This window comes from Eretmochelys imbricata, chromosome 6 (assembly GCF_965152235.1).
Source record: "Eretmochelys imbricata isolate rEreImb1 chromosome 6, rEreImb1.hap1, whole genome shotgun sequence".
Taxonomy (NCBI): Eukaryota; Metazoa; Chordata; order Testudines; family Cheloniidae; genus Eretmochelys; species Eretmochelys imbricata.
Genome location: NC_135577.1, coordinates 6598273 through 6612537, shown reverse-complemented (window position 1 = coordinate 6612537; position 14265 = coordinate 6598273). Strand labels below are relative to the sequence as shown.

Genomic DNA, 14265 nt, shown 5'->3' with positions numbered 1-14265 from the left:
TGAATTAGTAGCCAGGACCCTGGGGTGCCATGCAAGAGCCATAGATGGGGAAGGCCAGAAGGGGCCATTCTGGTAGGCTACTCTGACGTCCTACCAAACCCAGGCCAGAGAACCGCACCCCAAAACCGTAGGGCTGGCGTCAGTGATCCACAAAGCTGGGGGAGCCTGGAAGTAGTAAAACTGGCATCAAATTACATAGGTTAGTTTGGCAATTCAGGGGAGTGAAGGGATCCTGGCAAAGCCGCCTGGAGCCCTCTGGGTTCTGTCTGGTTTTCCTCAGTATCATCTCCCACAGGTCCCTGTCCTCCACGCCTCACTCCCAGCTCCCATCTCTGGTAGGAGCCCTCCCCTTCCCCACCCTTTCTCTGAGGGCTTTGAGGAGGGGCTGGTTCTGCTGGGGAAGAGCCTCGTCTGGATTCTCTCTATTTCCCAGCAGGTGCAGGAGCGGAGGAGAATCCCCAGCAGGAAGGGTGTGTGGGAGCGAACCCACACGGGATGCCCCAGAGCCCCGAGCGGAGAGATGCTGGCAGGCCAGGATGGCATCAGGGAGATCCCCTAGAGGAGAGACCTGATGGGAGTGTGAAGCTTATGGGATCCCTGAAAACATCATTATTCTGGAAACCACCTACATGGGAGAGAGACCCTATAAATGCCTTGTCTGTGGGAAATCCTTCAGCCAGAGCTCCCACCTTGTCCAACATCAACGGATCCACACGGGGGAGCGACCCTACAACTGCCCCGACTGTGGGAAGAGCTTTAGTCAGAGCTCCCACCTCGCCCAGCACCAGCGCATCCACACCGGGGAGAGGCCCTACCCATGCGCTGAATGCGGGAAGAGCTTCAACCGCAGCCACACGCTGGCCAAGCACGTCCGCACCCACATGGGCTCGCAGCCCTACATCTGCCCTGAGTGCGGGAAGAGCTTCAGCCTCAGCTCCCTCCCTCAGCACCTGCGATCCCACCTGCCGGGGAAGCTGTACACCTGCTCCGATTGTGGGAAGGACTTCAGCAGCAGCTCCAACCTGGCCCAGCACCAGCGCACCCACACGGGCGAGCGGCCCTACAAATGCTCGGACTGCGGGAAAGGCTTCAGCCAGAGCTCCAACCTGGTGAAGCACCAGCGCACCCACACGGGGGAGAAGCCTTACAAATGCACCGAGTGTGGGAAGTGCTTCACCCAGAGCTCCACCCTCATCCAGCACAGGCGGATCCACCGGGGCGAGCGCCCCTACAAGTGTCCTGAGTGCGGGAAGAGCTTTGGCCTCAACTCGTCGCTGGGGAAGCACCTGCGCATCCACACCGGGGAGCGGCCCTACGAGTGCATGGAGTGCGGGAAGAGCTTCAACCTGAGTGCCAACCTCATCCAGCACCAGAGGATCCATCGTGGGGAGTGGCCCTACAAATGCCCCGAGTGTGGGAAGTGCTTCAATCTGAAGTCCACCCTGGTCAAACACCTGCACACCCACACAGGAGAGAGACCCTATAAATGCACCCAGTGCTGGAGGAGTTTCATCGACAGCTCAAAGCTCAGCAAACATGCCAGGACCCACGTTTCAGAGAAGTCTCCCCAGGAGGTGCAGTAAGATCCTGCGTAGCAGGATCTGCAAAGCGGCTCTGTCTTGGCCCTGGTGCGACTGCTGCTGGAATAGTGGTACTGATTCTGGTGCGCACAGTTCAAGAGGGATATCAATAAATTGGAGAGGGGTCAGAGAAGAAGGATTATGAGGGGTCACTAGAATGATGAAAGGATTGGAAAACCTGCCTTATAATGGTAGATTGAGCTCCTTGAGTCTATTTAGCTTAACAAGGAGCTCGTTAAGAGGTGACTTGGTTACAGTTGAGAAGTATCTCCATGGGGAACAAATCACTCTTCAGTCTAGCAGCAAAAGGTTTGACTCGCTCCAATGGCTGGAAGTTGAAGCTAGACAAATTCTGACTAGAAACAAGGCACAATTTTTCAACACTGAAGGTAATTAGCCATTGGAACAATTTGCCAAGTGTCATGGTGGATTCTCTATCACCAGCACATTTAAAATCATGATTGGATGTTTTTCTAAAAGATCTGATCTAGTTCAAACAAGGATTAATTCAGGGATGTTCTCTGGCCTATGAGACACAGGAGGTCAGAGTAGATGATGTCCCTTCTGGCCTTGGGATCTGGGACTCTGTAATGGACAACTTTTCCCACGGTGAGGCCAGAAATTAGATGCCCCAAATGAATCTATGGCTCTTGAGTTGCCCTGTGTAGAACCATAGATTTCAAGGCCAGAAGAGGCCATTAGATCATTCTAGTCTGACCTCCAGTATAAGACAGACCAGAAAAACCTCACCCGGTGTTTCCTGCATCCAGCCAAGAGGCCCATGGTTCCACTTGAATGAGGCCAAGATTTTTCAAAAGCGACTAGTCATTTAAAAAAAATATTTTTTTTTTAACTTATCTTTTTGGTTGATCACCTTGAGACCCCTTTTATAGGGGGCTGGTTTTCAAAAGGTGCTGAGCGCCCGCCCTCTGAAAACCAGCCCCTTTAATATGTCTCCAAGAAACTTAGAACTGGAAGGGTCACTGAGTCAACTCTGTGCTGTCGCAGGCCATCATGGAATCCTACTCGGAGACTTACCCAGATCCATCTTCAAACCAGTTAGGATGTTTGCTCCTAGTGGGAGGCTGTTCCACAACCTCCCTCCTCTGATGGTCAGGAACCTTCTCATTTCCAGCCTATGTTGATTCCTGGCCAGTGTGTCCCCATCTGTTCTTGTGCCAACGTTGTCCTTTAGCTTCAACAGCTCTTCTCCCTCCCTGGTGTTTTCCGCATGGTATATTTAGAGAGAGCAGTCAGATCCCCTCTCAGCCTGCATTTTAGGTAGGCTTGGAAGGATTAGATGTTTATTGGTAAATGTCAGTTTCACCACACACACAAACCATCAACAGAATATTTCTATCAATATTAATTGAAATTTAGAAATAGGCAAAGTACGAAAAATGCTGCTTGAGAACTTATTAGAGTCAAAATCCAGTGATTTAGATTATTGAATTGGGCTTGTTACAAATGGACCAACGAATGAACAGTAAAACCAGGTATGATCTGTTGATTTAAGGATATTTACTTTGTATATTGTGATGTGATGTTGACAATTTGTGTTTGAATGGTGTATAAAACTTTTAACTTTTTGAATCTCAGTGGCTTTTGTCATTAAATAATTGTCTGACACCCCCTAATATTTTCCATACAACTGTGAAAATTTAAATAAATAATCTCAAATAATGCTTAAAAATAGGGCTGTCAAACGATTAAATAAATTAATTGTGATTAATCGCACGATTAAAAAAATTTATCGTGCTGTTAAACAATAATAGAATCCTATTTATATAAATATTTGTGGATGTTTTCCACATTTTCAAATATATTGATTTCAATTACAACACAGAATACAAAGTGTACAGTGCTCACTTTATATTTATTTTTTATTACAAATATTTGCACTGTAAAACTAAAAGAAATAGTATTTTTCAATTCGCTTAATACAAGTACTGTAGTGCAATCTCTTTATCATGAAATTTGAGCTTAAAAATGTAGAATTATGTACAAAAAAAATGCAAAAAGAAAACAATATAAAACTTTGTAAAACTACAAATCCACTCAGTCCTACTTCTTGTTCAGCCAATCGCTCATACAAACACGTTCGTTTACATTTGCAGGAGATAATGCTGCCTGCTTCTTGTTTACAGTGTGACCTGAAAGTGAGAACAGGCACTGTTGTAGCCGGTATTGCAAGATATTTACGTGCCAGATGCACTAAAGATTCATATGTCTCTTCATGCTTCAATCACCATTCCAGAGGAAATGTGTCCATGCTGATGACGGGTTTTGCTTGGTAATGATCCAAAGCAATGCAGAGTACTGCATGTTCATTTTCATCATCTGAGGCAGATGCCTCCAACAGAAGATTGATTTTCTTTTTTGTTGGTTCGGGTTCTGTAGTTTCCTTATGGGAGTGTTGCTCTTTGAAGACTTCTGAAAGAATGCGCCACACCCTGTCCCAATCAGATTTTGGAAGGCACTTCAGATTCTTAAATCTTGGGTTGAGTGCTGTAGTTTTCTTTCAAAATCTCCCATTGGTACCTTCTTTGTGTTTTGTCAAATCTGCAGTGAAAGTGTTCTTAAAGTGCTGGGTCATCATCCAAGACTGCTATAACATGAAATATATGGCAGAATGCGGGTAAAACACAGAGCAGGAGACATACAATTCTCCCCCAAGGAGTTCAGTCACAAATTTAATTAATGCATTATTTTTTTAACAAGCGTCCTCAGCATGGAAGCTTGTCCTCCGGAACGGTGGCTAAAGCACGAAGGGGCATATGGATGTTTAGCATATCTGGCACAGAAATACCTTGTAATGCTGGCTACAAATGTGCCATGCAAACGTCTGTTCTCACTTTCAGGTGACATTGTAAATAAGAAGCGGGCAGCATTATCTCCTGTAAATGTAAAAAAACTTGTTTCTCTTAGCGATTGGCTGAACAAGAAGTAGGACTGAGTGGACCTGTAGGCTTTAAAGTTTACATTGTTTTGTTTTTGGGTGGAGTTATGTAATAAAAAACTACCTTTGTAAGCTTTCACGAGAAAGAGATTGTATGACAGTACTTGTATGAGGTGAATTGAAAAATACTATTTCTTTTGTTTATCATTTTTACAGTGCAAATATTTGTAATAAATAATATAAAGTGAGCAGTGTACACTTTGTATTCTGTGTTGTAATTGAAATCAATATATATGAAAATGTAGAAAAACATCCAACAGTTTTAATAAATTTCAGTTGGTATTCTGTTGCTTAACAGTGCGATTAAAACTGCAATTAATTTTTTAAATCATGATTAATTATTGATATTATCCAGCAAAATTATTTTAAAAAAACCCAAACTAATTCTGAAAAGCCTAGTTTTCGGCTAACTAAGTGAAGCTCTTTCCGTGTCCTCTTGTAAACTAGGTACTCCATTCCTCTTATTAGATGTTTGGCTGCGTGTGTGTGTGTGTTCTGCCTGTGTTCTGCCCCAGCTCTGCGCAGACAGCCGGCACAGCAGACCTCAAGCGAACTGCCCAATGACCACAAGATCCATTAAGGTACGAAGGCACCAGGCCAGGTTTATTGTTGACAAAGCACGGCAATAGCACCTGGCAGACTCTATGAGGATAGGTTTCAGAGTAACAGCCGTGTTAGTCTGTATTCGCAAAAAGAAAAGGAGTACTTGTGGCACCTTAGAGACTAACCAATTTATCTGAGCATGAGCTTTCGTGAGCTACAGCTCACTTCATCGGATGCATACTGTGGAAACTGCAGAAGACATTATATACACCTAATGTCTTCTGCAGTTTCCACAGTATGCATCCGATGAAGTGAGCTGTAGCAATGTCTTCTGCAGTTTCCACAGTATGCATCCGATGAAGTGAGCTGTAGCTCACGAAAGCTCATGCTCAAATAAATTGGTTAGTCTCTAAGGTGCCACAAGTACTCCTTTTCTTTCTATGAGGATAGTAAGACACGTATGCCCATGACAATGGATGCAGCTCTCATACAAGGGCTTATATCTCAGGCTCTCTTCCTACTACACCTCTGATCATCCTAGCTGCCTTCTCTAAACCTGTTCCAGTTTGAATTAATCTTTTTGGACCATGTGACCAGAATTGGACACAGTATTCCAGATGAGGTTTTACTAGTGCCTTGGTTTCTTTCCCAAATCATTAATCCCCTTTGAAAATCTTGACCACGGTATCTTTGAGAGAAGCCAGCCAGTCCAGTCTGGCTTGGAAAGTCCACCCCACCCTTTCAGGGAATTGTTCTGATGTGGTGTAATTTTACCAATGGGCAATAAAGAACCAGGGATCACAGATTTAAGGAGAGGCAAAAGGAGAGAAATCTAGTTATGATCCCGTGTCATGTGAAACTTCATGAGCAGGGAGCTGAGAATTTCCATTGTTCTTGAAGCAAGATCGGCAAAGGGCCCCAGACTGGGATTCAAACCCTTGGATCCTAGCACCACCCCCTTTTTTTTACATGCCCCACTCAGTCCCTGCTGAGCTGGCTCCTTTCATCTCCCCTTGTAAACTGGTCCCTGCAGACCTCTGATCATGTCTGTTGCTCTGCCCTTGGCTCCCTGCAATCTGTCTCTATCTCTCCAGGATTGTGGGGCCCAAAGATAAGCCCAGAAGGGGTCTCCCCAGGATTATATAGACAGGGACTATCCCCTCTGTTCTCAGGTCTGGGAATGGGACATGCAGCCTTTCCCCTCTAGGGGCTCCGAGCAGCCTCAGGGCCGGGGAGTGGGTGGCTTGGAGGGTGAGGGGGTTGAGGGGAATGGGATATGGGACCTTCCCCTCTAGGGGGCACTGGCTCTGATCCAGCCCCAGGCCAGGGGACTGGCTCGCTCAGGGGGGCAGGGAATGGGATACAGGCCAGGACCGTAGTGTATGAATCTCGTTTGCTGTGTTCATTAGGCCTAGTGTGAAACAAGTTGGGTCTCAGCCCAGATAGGAACAGACAGGTGTGCGCTTGACCACAGTCCCCACAAAACAGTGGGCTCAATGACAGCAGGGGCCACGAATCCCTGAGACATTTCTGCCTCCTCAGCTCCCCCCAGGGTTTGTGACTGAGGTATTTACCTCACGCCTGTGACCCCCTGTCCACCTCAGGCCCCAGAGACACCAAACCACAACATGCCCAACTGCCATGGAACCTCCAGAGCCCAACATTCCACCCAACTGCCACAGAACCTCCAGATCCCAACACTCCCCCCCAGCCCCGACTGCCACAGAACCTCCAGACCCCAGCACTCCCCCCCAGCCCCGACTGCCACAGAACCTCCAGACCCCAGCACCCCCCCCGACTGCCACAGAACCTCCAGACCCCAATATCCCCCTCCCCCAACTGCCACAGAACCTCCAGACCCCAACATTTCACCCAACTGACATGGAATCTTCAGATCCCAGCATTCCAGCCAAGTGCCATGGAACCCTCAGACCCCAATAGTCCATCGTAAATGGGCTGTGTAGAAAGGTAGCTGAAGTCCTGTTCCAGTCCAGGTGCACCGTCCTTTGGTGTAATGAGAAGGGTGGGGCTGGGCTAGGAGCTATAAAAATGAGAGCCCAAAAGCAAGCGACAATCCAGAGAGGGAGGTAGAGTCATGAATTCAGAGCTCAGGAGCAGAGCAGAGCAGAGCAGAGCACGGCTGGGCTGGGCTGGGCTGGGCTGGGAGTCTCAGGGAGGGGATGTCTGGAAGGAGGGAGAAGTGAGAGGTCCCTGGTGAGCAGGCGAGCCAAATCAGGCTGGAGAAAGCAGAGGGCCTTCAGGGGAGTCACCTACAAACTCCCCAGGCTGGAGATCCATGGCCAGAGAGGGCTGAAGGCTGAGAGCAGCAGCAGGAGGCTCAGGACAGCTGAAGCCAGAGGGGAAGAGAGGGCTGAACTCTGGGGAAGGATGGAGGGTTGAGCCCACTAATATCTCCAGCTGGAACCAGACCTGGGAATGAAACAAGGTGGAGAAGCATCCCAGCTAGAAGGGTGCTGGAGCTGTACTGCAGAGCCTGGTTTTGTTCATAGATCCCTAGACTCCAAGGCCAGAAGAGATCATTGTAATCATCCAGCCTGACCTCCTGTGTAACACAGGCCTGAGAACTTCCTTGAAATAATTCCTAGAGCAGAGCTTTTAGAAAAGCGTCCAATTCTGATTTTAAAACGGTCAGTGATAAAGAATCCAGTATGACCCTTTTTAAGTTGGTCTACCGGATAATTACTCACATCTCCTTGTTAAAAATGTATGTCTTATTTCCAGTCTGAATTTGTCTAGATTCAGCTTCCAGCCATTGGATCATGTTAAACCTTTGTCTGCTAGATTGAGGAGCCTATTATAGCAGATCAAGTCACCCCTCAACCTTCTCTTTGTTAAACTGAATAGATTGAGCTCCTTGAGTATCATTTCAATCGTTCTTGTGTCTTTTTTCTGTTTGCTCTGCAATTGATCAACATCCTTCTTGAATTTTGGTGACCAGAATTAGACACGGGATACCAGCAGAGGTCGCAGCGGTGCCAAATATAGGGGTAAAATAACTGCTCTACTCCTACTTGAGGTTTTCCTGTTTATACAGTGATGAATTGGCACAGGTTCCACCCCCGAGCCATGGCCCATGGTCTGATAAGAGTCCAGAAGCTATGTGTGATGAGCAGGAACCCTCCAGATGTTCAGCCCATGCAACGCTCTCCAGCCGCTCCAGATGTTCTGCAGGTGACATCATTCCTCAGCCCTCTCCAGATGTTCTGAACTTGTAATAATATCTCTTCCTCTCCCCCAGACCCTTCAGATGTTCAGGACATGTGGCATTACCCCTGAGCCACCCTCTCTTCCCCCTTCTCTGTCCATTTTTGGGAATCTTTTCCTTTGCTTTTAACAAAAGCCTGATGTTGAATGATTTTCGGAAGGCTCTGTACAGAGAACACTCCCTGATTTTAGCCCCTGGCCCCGTTCTCTGCTGGGGGCAACATGGGGAAATGTTCCTGGAGACCCTTTGGGGGCATATGGGCTGCAGACCCTGTGGGGTGGGGGTGAGGGGTGTCAGGAGGCAGCGGCTTGGATGGCTCACAGCACAATATGAAGCCACTTGTCCATTTTTAACCCTGCAAAAGGGGACAAGTTCTGGAGCTGTCTAGCTCAACCCTCCACCTCCTCTTGTATCAGGAGAGCTCCGTCTGGCCAGGATGGCTGCTGAGGGTCCCCCGTAAACGTTCTCTTCTGAAATACTGTCCCAGTATTGCCTGCAAGATGGGAATCAGCAGAAACAGAAGCCCACAACCTCCTTGATCGTTTACATTCCTCTAATCTCCCAGCAGAGGGTGCCCTGCCCCAAGATTGAAACAATAAAGGACCAATAGTCATGCTGCAACCACCAGGGAAAATCAACTGCAGGGACTTCCCTGTGCTGCCTGGGAGCTGTCTGGGGAGGGGAGGGCAGGGGGGAGAAGAACCCTGCTGGGCTCAGTTGCACAGACCCCCTCCTTCGCCCCATAGTGCAGCAGAGTTAGGAGAGATCAGATCAGATGTATCATAGAATCATAGAATATCAGGGTTGGAAGGGACCCCAGAAGGTCATCTAGTCCAACCCCCTGCTCGAAGCAGGACCAATTCCCAGTTAAATCATCCCAGCCAGGGCTTTGTCAAGCCTGACCTTAAAAACCTCTAAGGAAGGAGATTCTACCACCTCCCTAGGTAACGCATTCCAGTGTTTCACCACCCTCTTAGTGAAAAAGTTTTTCCTAATATCCAATCTAAACCTCCCCCACTGCAACTTGAGACCATTACTCCTCGTTCTGTCATCTGCTACCATTGAGAACAGTCTAGAGCCATCCTCTTTGGAACCCCCTTTCAGGTAGTTGAAAGCAGCTATCAAATCCCCCCTCATTCTTCTCTTCTGCAGGCTAAACAATCCCAGCTTCCTCAGCCTCTCCTCATAAGTCATGTGTTCTAGACCCCTAATCATTTTTGTATCCAACATAGGCTCCTGCACCAGTGGGATGTGGGCCAGGAGTGGGGTGGTGGAATATAGCCCCTCCCTGGGGACATGGTATTATGTTCTGTAGATCTTGTTGTTTAAAGGCAGGTCTCTCGGAGGCAGCATCCCTTGAGACACACTTCTCCAGCCGGGAGGTGGAAGACACTTATTGCTAGGGCCCTACCAAATTCACAGTCCATTTTCATCAATTTTGTGGCCAGAGGGTTTTAAAATTGGGCAGTTTCACGTTTTCAGATGTTTACATCTGACATTTCACAGTGCTGTAACTGTGGCAGTCCCAACCCAAAAGGTACCCTGAGATGGGTGTGATCTCCCTCTCTGCCCCCAGCAGCCGTACAGGTGAAGAGGAAGTCCTGTCCGTTCCCATCCCAGCTGGGACTCACAGCTCAGAGCTCCCGGCTGGGGCACTCCCAGAAGTATGGGGAAGATCTCATGGAAGGAGGGTCTCAGCCATGCTGGCGGAGGGCTTTGGGGGCAGCAGTACCTTGTTAGCCAAGAGGGGATCTTGTTAGTGCGCTGAAGCTCTGGACCAGGTTAGGATTTTAGGGCACCTGTCACCCATTGTGTCCTGTAGTCCTGTTTGCTGCCTGTGACTCTCTGCCCTTCGTTACACTAAGAGCGGCTTCCTCTAGAAATGACTCTACGTGATGTGTGTCGTGTGGAGCTGTGCACAGGGTGTAACCGGTGCGCTGGGGTGTACTGTTGCTGTGGGAACAGCACGCTTTGTCAGGGGTGATGGAAGCTCCCTAAAAGTGTGTGTGTCAGGGGGCACCGTTGCCTGAACCATTAGCCCACTCCCCACGCGGCCTGTTCCCCTGAGGCCCCACCTCTGGGCTGCCTCTTTCCCTGAGGCCCTGCTCCTGAGCCACCTCTTCTCACAAAGACCCCGCCCCCCGCTTGCTCCTTTCCACGCCCCCACCACTGGCCTTTATGGTTGTAAAAAGTGATGGGGCCAAGGCCCTCTAGTTCCCCCTCTTCCAGGACCCCTGGAGCTGGTGATGCTGTGAGTGTCCAGAGGACCAGGTCTGGGCACTGCCAGGGGCTGCTCAGAGGACTGTTCCTCTCTAAGCTGCAGAGAGACAGCAGAGCCTGCGTGGGCAGAGAGGGGAACCCGTGTGTTGCCTGTAGATGGGAGTCGGGGAGCTGGCCCCCAACTGGCACAGCCATGGCTGCTTCACGCTAAGGGCAGGTGCCTCATAACCCTGGATCTTCCCAGGGAGTGTCACACATCGGGAGTGGGACAGTGACTTCACAGGCAGAGGTGGATTGAGATCTATTCAGCTGTGTGTGTCATAGACCCTCTACCATGCTCACAATAAGATTTCCCCTCCAACTTGTGAGGCTGGGGCTGGTGATTTGGCATGAGGAAGGGACGGGATCTCCTCCTGCTGATGAGATCCACAGCAGCCCTTCCTTTCTGCCAGGGCACTGAGCTGACACACAAAGAAGAGGGTCTGGGACAGAGCCAGGAGTCAAACCCAAATCTCTTGACTCAGGGCCACACCTTAGTCTCCAGACCAGTTGGAGTCCTTTCCTCTAGGGTGGTGCTCAGCCAGTCTGGGGCACTTTGACCTCCCCGCACAGCTCCCTACATTGGGCAGTTCCCAGGATGCTCTGGACAGCTGTGTTTGTTCCAAGGTCTAGTCCCCACCTCGGATCCATTCTCCAGGGACAGAGGGAATGCAGAACCCGTGGAGAAGAATCACGGCTACCATGAAATCGTGGAGAGATCCTCTGCGTCACGGTGACCCTCACCTCAAGTGAAATCCCACTCACAATCAAAGTCTCCTCTTCTGTATGTTCTGCTGGAGGGCTCCCGGGAGGCCTCAGGGATTTGGGGTGGCAGCCGGGATCGAAGGCTCTCACATGTCACTCAGTCCAGCTCCCAAAATTACCTACATTCCATGTTAGAGGGTTTCACGTCTTGTTGCTTCTGTCGGCCAAGCTCATTGCATCCACCAGGGTCTCCAACTGCCCCTCCCGGCTCCCTGTGTGCCCCTCCCATCCTCCTCTATTTCAGGAGTTACCCCACCCCTTCCCTCCCGGCAGGGGCTCTGTGTGTCCCCCATTCCCCACTGACTGACAGAGAAATGCCGTGGAGTTGAGGGTAAGATCTCGCTTTGCTCGGCCAACAGGCTTGGGTTGTGGGACCTCACTTCCCCACCAGGATAAAGCAGCCCAAGGAGGAGGCAACAGAGTCATTTGTAAATGGCGCTAAAGCTTCCTACTTCATTAGTTATTTCTATTACAGCCACACCCACAGGCCCACCCCAGATCAGGGCCCCATTGTGCCGGGCGCAGCACACACCCAGAGCAAGGACAGTCCCTATCCCAAAGGGCTTAATAGGGAAAATAGAAATGGCAGGAGGGTAAACTGAGGCACAGAGAGGGGAAGGGACTTGCCCAAGGACACAAAGCCAGTCAATAGCTGAGGCAGGAATACAACCCAGGACTGCTGACTTTGAGGACCACGTGGCCTCTTAGGCCACATCTACACTATCCGCTGGATCGGTGGGTAGTGATCGATCTACTGGGGATTGATTTATCGCGTCTAGTGTAGACTAGATAAATCGATACCCGAGCACTCTCCTCATCGACTCTGGAACTCCACCACCACGAGAGGCGGAAGCGGAGTCGATGGGGGGAGCGGCAGTGGTTGACTCGCCGCCGTGAGGACGGTGAGGTAAGTTGACCTAAGATACATCGACTTCAGCTACGCTATTCTTGTAGCTGAAGTTGCATATCTTAGGTCGACCCCCACCCCCAGTGTAGACCTGGCCTTAGTCTTAGTTCATCCTGCCTTGATACGTTTATGTGAATCCTTCGTTTTGTGTCTCTATCACACTCTGCCTCCCACAGCTGGGCAGACAGGGGTGAGGGATTCGTAGAGTTTATAGCCAGAAGGGACCATTCTGACCACCCGGCCTGACCTCCTGCATGACCCCAGCCAACGACCCTCACCGAGTGATTCCTGCAGCCAGCCCAGAACTTCTGGTGGCTCTAGAGTGGAACTTTTACAGAAAGTCGTCCAGTCTTGGTGTAAAGACTCCAAGTGATGGGGAATCCACCATATCCCTCGGTGAGTTGTTCCAGTGGTTAATTCCCCCCACTGCTAGAAATTCACACCTTATTTCCAGTCTGAATTTGTCTCCCTTCAGCTTCCATCCTTTGGATCTTGTTAGACCATCTTCTGCTCGATTTAACAACCTTCTGAGAAATCTCCCCACATGGATACCAGGGTCACGTTACCTCTTAACCTTCTCTTGGAAAAGCAAAATAGATCGAGCTTCTTCGATCTCTCAAGTTAGGGCAATTTAAGGAGCGTTGAATGTAAGACATGGAAGGTAATTATCCCATGCTACTCGCCACCGGTGAAGCCTGAGCTGGAGTGCTGTGTCCAGTTTTAGGCACTACACTTTAAGAAGGATGTGGCCAAACTGCAGAGAGTCCAGAGGAGAGCAACAAAAACGCTAAGAGGTTCAGAAAACCAGACTTGTGAGGAAAGGACGGAAGAACAGGGCATGTTTAGTCTTGAGAGGAAGGCTGTGGGGGGACCCGATAACAGTCTTCAAAGATGTTAAGGGCTGTTATAACGAGGACAGTGATCAATTGTTCTCCATGTGCATTGAGGGCAGGACAAGAAGGAACTGGCTTAGTTTGTAGCAGGGGTGTTGTAGGTTAGATATTAGGAAAAACTTTCTACCTCTAAGGCTAGTTTAGCCCTGGGACAGGTCACTGGGGAGGGTGTGGAGTCCCCATGACTGGAGGCTTTTAAGAGCAGGTTGGACAAACCCCTGTCAGGGATGGTCTAGGTTTTCTGGGTCCTGCCTCAGTGCAGGGGGCTGGACTATTTAGTCTCTGGGGTCCCTTGAAGCCTAACATTTCTATGATTTCTGAATGGTGGAGGCCAGACTTGGGCACAGTCTCCAGTCATGGTCTCCCCTAGGCCGTATATAGAGGTGACACCCCTCTCCCTGTTCCAACTCAATACTTTCCTCTTTATAGTTCATCCTGTGACCCTCTTAGCTACAGCCATGCTCTGGGATCTCTTGGTCAGGTGGTTAACCACCGTGACTAAGGCTGCAGACTTGTCATGGCACCTTTGATCCAGCATCACGGTGCAGTGGTGGGAAATGGGGTGTAGAGTCACAGGTGTGAAAATTCAACAATACTTCTTTAAATCCTATAGACATAAATTCCTTGTCCATGCCCTGCCGAGGGGCAGCCTGCAGCAGCAACCTCTGCCCTGGCAGAAAACCCCTAATCCTGGCCTGGTGTGGAGGGGGGCCCTGGGAAGGGTGGGGGGCCTGGAGAGCAAACCCACCCCACACTCACCACTCAGTGGTGGCTCCTGCCCCACCAGGTTGCAATGTCCTTCACTCCAATTTGGCTTGGCTGCCTCCCCAGTTGCGCTCAACCTGAGTGGGGCTGTGACCCCGTGAGCCAGGGTGCAATGCCCAGAGTGGGAAGCTGGGCCCAATCCATAGTCTACGAGAACTCTTGGATTCCCTGCTGATGCTGATCTCTCACATAGCAGCATCTGTGGGTAACCTTTTCTACCATTTCCGGTAGGCTAGGATGCTCCATCCCATCCTGGTGGACAAAGACCTCTCAGTTATTCACCTATTCACCACCTCTTGGCTGGACTACAGCAATGTGGTGGACCTGGGCATGAAACTAGTGGTGTTTAGAAAACACCCTATCCAGCT

At 49.6% G+C, this 14265-nt stretch overlaps 2 protein-coding genes across 2 annotated transcripts in view; both read left to right on the top strand.

Annotated features, from left to right (window-relative positions):
* LOC144267048 (uncharacterized) overlaps nucleotides 1-1936 on the top strand; it is a 60816-nt gene extending 58880 nt beyond the window's left edge. The window contains exon 5 of the transcript XR_013346529.1: nucleotides 1890-1936. The gene's annotated coding sequence lies outside the window, so the exon portion shown is untranslated. The remainder of the gene's footprint in view (nucleotides 1-1889) is intronic.
* LOC144266036 (uncharacterized) overlaps nucleotides 1-14265 on the top strand; it is a 293194-nt gene that overhangs the window by 58850 nt on the left and 220079 nt on the right. The window contains exon 2 of the mRNA XM_077819171.1: nucleotides 437-1550. Coding sequence (XP_077675297.1) covers nucleotides 630-1550 — 921 coding nt within the window. The 5' untranslated portion in view covers nucleotides 437-629. The remainder of the gene's footprint in view (nucleotides 1-436; nucleotides 1551-14265) is intronic.